Raw genomic sequence first — 2,863 nt, forward strand, 5'->3', positions numbered from 1 at the left:
TTATGATAAGTTATTTGAAATAGCTTCAATTTGAAGTGGTTTTTGATATTTTGATATCGAAAAAAAAGTTATAACAAAAGGATGAAATACCTAAAGTAATATTTTAAGAATAACTATTTAAACAAATTTGAATTTGAATTTTTCTTTAAAAAATTCTTTGTAAATTTTTTTTTGAATAAAAATCTATAACACTTTAAAAATCATTTTAAAAAAGATGTCCTAAATTTTTCTTTCATATCATATCCATTCTTCAGGAAATTAAATCATGCAGACTCTATTAACAGATTAATTTTTTACACATGAAATATTTTCAAAACAAATCATGTAGATTCTAAACGAAATAAATCTTTCTGAAATTAATCATGTAGTAACTAGAACACAAAATCTAGAATCAATCAAAATCTTTCAAAAACTAGCGCATCAACCGATAGCAAAGCCAAGATATCTTAGCAACTTTCAAGAAATCTTGCTTAATATTTTAACGATAAAAATAAGTTAATTCAGTTGTAATAACAATCTTTTTCTTTGGCTATGTTTAGGCAAAACAGAGATTGAGCACTTCTAGCACAAAGAAAATAAGCAAATAAAGCTAACAATGAGTGTTAACTTTGGAATATCAGAGGAGAGAAATTAATTAAAGAAAGTATATTCATTATAAAAAACCTAATTACAATATACAAGTGTAATTAATATATATATATATATATATATAGTAAACTAGGGAACTAACTAACTCCTAACTTAGCTCCTAACTTAGCTCCTAATTCAGTTACAACTATGATTAGCTAAGATTAAATAGAGTTATTATTTACATCACTATTTTCATCATGTAATAGCCCCCCACAAGCTGGACTATGAATGTCTAATAGACCAAGCTTGGAAATCAATGAATTGAAGGAGGAAGCAGGCAATGGCTTGGTAAGTACATCTGCCAATTGTGCAGCAGAAGGAACTGGCAGGAGGTGAATGAGGTCAGTTTGTATTTTTTCACGAATGACATGACAGTCAATTTCAATATGTTTTGTCCTCTCATGAAAAATGGGGTTGTGAGCAAGATAGATTGCACTCTTGTTATCACAGTAGACTGAGCTAGGTTGATTAAGAGGAATGTGAAGATCCTTAAACAAATACTGTAACCATTGTAGTTCATAAGTTAAGCTAGCCAAAGCTCTATATTCCGCTTCTGAACTAGACCTGGACACTGTGGACTGCTTTTTGGATTTCCAAGACGGCAGAGATGTGCCAAGGAAGACACAGTAACCAGTCACTGATCTGCGAGTAGCAGGGCAACTTGCCCAATCCGAGTCTGCAAAACCAGAAAGTTTGAGTGTGGAGGAGTAAGAATAAAACAATCCCTTAGCAGGAGCACTTTTGAGGTATTTAAGCACTCTAATTGCTGCAGAGTGATGAACTTGTAATGGCTTAGATATAAGTTGACTAAGTTGCTGAACAATGAAAGCAATATCAGGCCTGGTTGTAGTCAAATATAACAGTTGGCCAACAAGTCTTCTATAGGCTGTTTCATCTTCATAGGGGGGTGAGTCACTGTCATGTAGTTTCAAGGAGTAATCAAAGGGAGTTGGACTAGGCTTTGTAGCCAATAAACCACTGTCCTCAAGCAATTCCAATGCATACTTCCTTTGATTGAGAAAGATACCTTGAGTGGATTGTGCAACTTCCAATCCAAGGAAGTATTTAAGCTTGCCAAGATCCTTGATTTTGAATGTGGAATCAAGAAATCGTTTGACAGAATGTATTTCCTGTAGATCATCACCTGTCAAGACAATATCGTCAACATAGACTAGAAGAGCAGTGAAATGAGAATTATGTAGTTTTGTGAATAAAGAATGGTCAGCATATGAATGTGAATATCCAAGGGAGATAAGAGCAGTGGATAATTTTGAAAACCACTGTCGGCTAGCCTGTTTTAGTCCATATAGGGATTTATGTAATTTGCAGACTGTATTAGAAGAAGAATTAGGGGGCAAGAACCCAGGAGGCAGATCCATATACACTTCCTCATGCAGATCACCATGAAGGAATGCGTTGTTAACATCAAGTTGTTCTAAATGTCAGTCCTTAATAGCAGCCAGAGATAGAAGGGTGCGAATTGTTGTGAGCTTAGCAACTGGTGAGAAGGTATCAAAATAATCCACACCTTCTAGTTGAGTGTATCCCTTTCCCACCAGACGGGCCTTGTATCGTTCAATGGATCCATCAGAATGATGCTTGATCTTGTAGACCCATTTGCAACCAATTGGTTGCTTACCTGCAGGCAAATCAACAACAGACCAAGTGTTTGTGGATACAAGAGCATCTAACTCAGATTTCATAGCAAGATTCCAACAGTCAAACTTACAGGTTTGTTTATAGGTTTTGGGTTCTGTAAGGGAACTAATGGATAGGCAAAACTGTTTGTGACATGGACTACATTTGTCATAGGATAGGACAGAAGAAAGAGGGTAAGGAGAGTTACCTGGATTAGATGCTGGCAGCATTGAGGATAGCAAATTGCAGTGATATTCAGAGAGATAAGCTGGTGGTTTTGTGAGTCTGTTAGATTTTCTGGTTGGTACAAGAGGGGAAGTAGGAGAGATTATGTCATGTGGTGAAGGAGGTAATTGGTGAGGAGAGGGAGAAGAGGTGATGTCATGTGTTGGAGGAGGTAAATTATGAAGAGATGGAGGAGAGGTAGGTTCATTTGGTGAAGTTAAGGATGGTGGAATATCTGTGACAATGTCAAATGTGTCAATGGTATTTGTATTAGGGTTGATACTGACAGAATTATTTTCAGGTGGAGGTGAAGTAAAAGGAAAGATAGTTTCATGGAAAGTTACATTCCTTGAAACATAAAATTCATGGG

General features: G+C 35.7%; 1 protein-coding gene across 1 annotated transcript; it reads right to left on the bottom strand.

The window, feature by feature from the left end:
- Window positions 1-791: 791 nt before the first annotated feature.
- Window positions 792-2,009, bottom strand: LOC127138137 (uncharacterized mitochondrial protein AtMg00810-like). The gene has a single exon (XM_051064535.1). The coding sequence runs from the start codon at window positions 2,007-2,009 to the stop codon at window positions 792-794; it is 1,218 nt and encodes a 405-aa protein (XP_050920492.1).
- Window positions 2,010-2,863: the final 854 nt, after the last annotated feature.

Source organism: Lathyrus oleraceus, chromosome 4, assembly GCF_024323335.1.
Source record: "Lathyrus oleraceus cultivar Zhongwan6 chromosome 4, CAAS_Psat_ZW6_1.0, whole genome shotgun sequence".
Taxonomy (NCBI): Eukaryota; Viridiplantae; Streptophyta; class Magnoliopsida; order Fabales; family Fabaceae; genus Lathyrus; species Lathyrus oleraceus.

Excerpts from the sequence above, each read along its gene's own strand:
- LOC127138137 (XM_051064535.1), bottom strand. The coding sequence starts at position 2,009 with ATGGATCTGCCTCCTGGGTTCTTGCCCCCTAATTCTTCTTCTAATACA.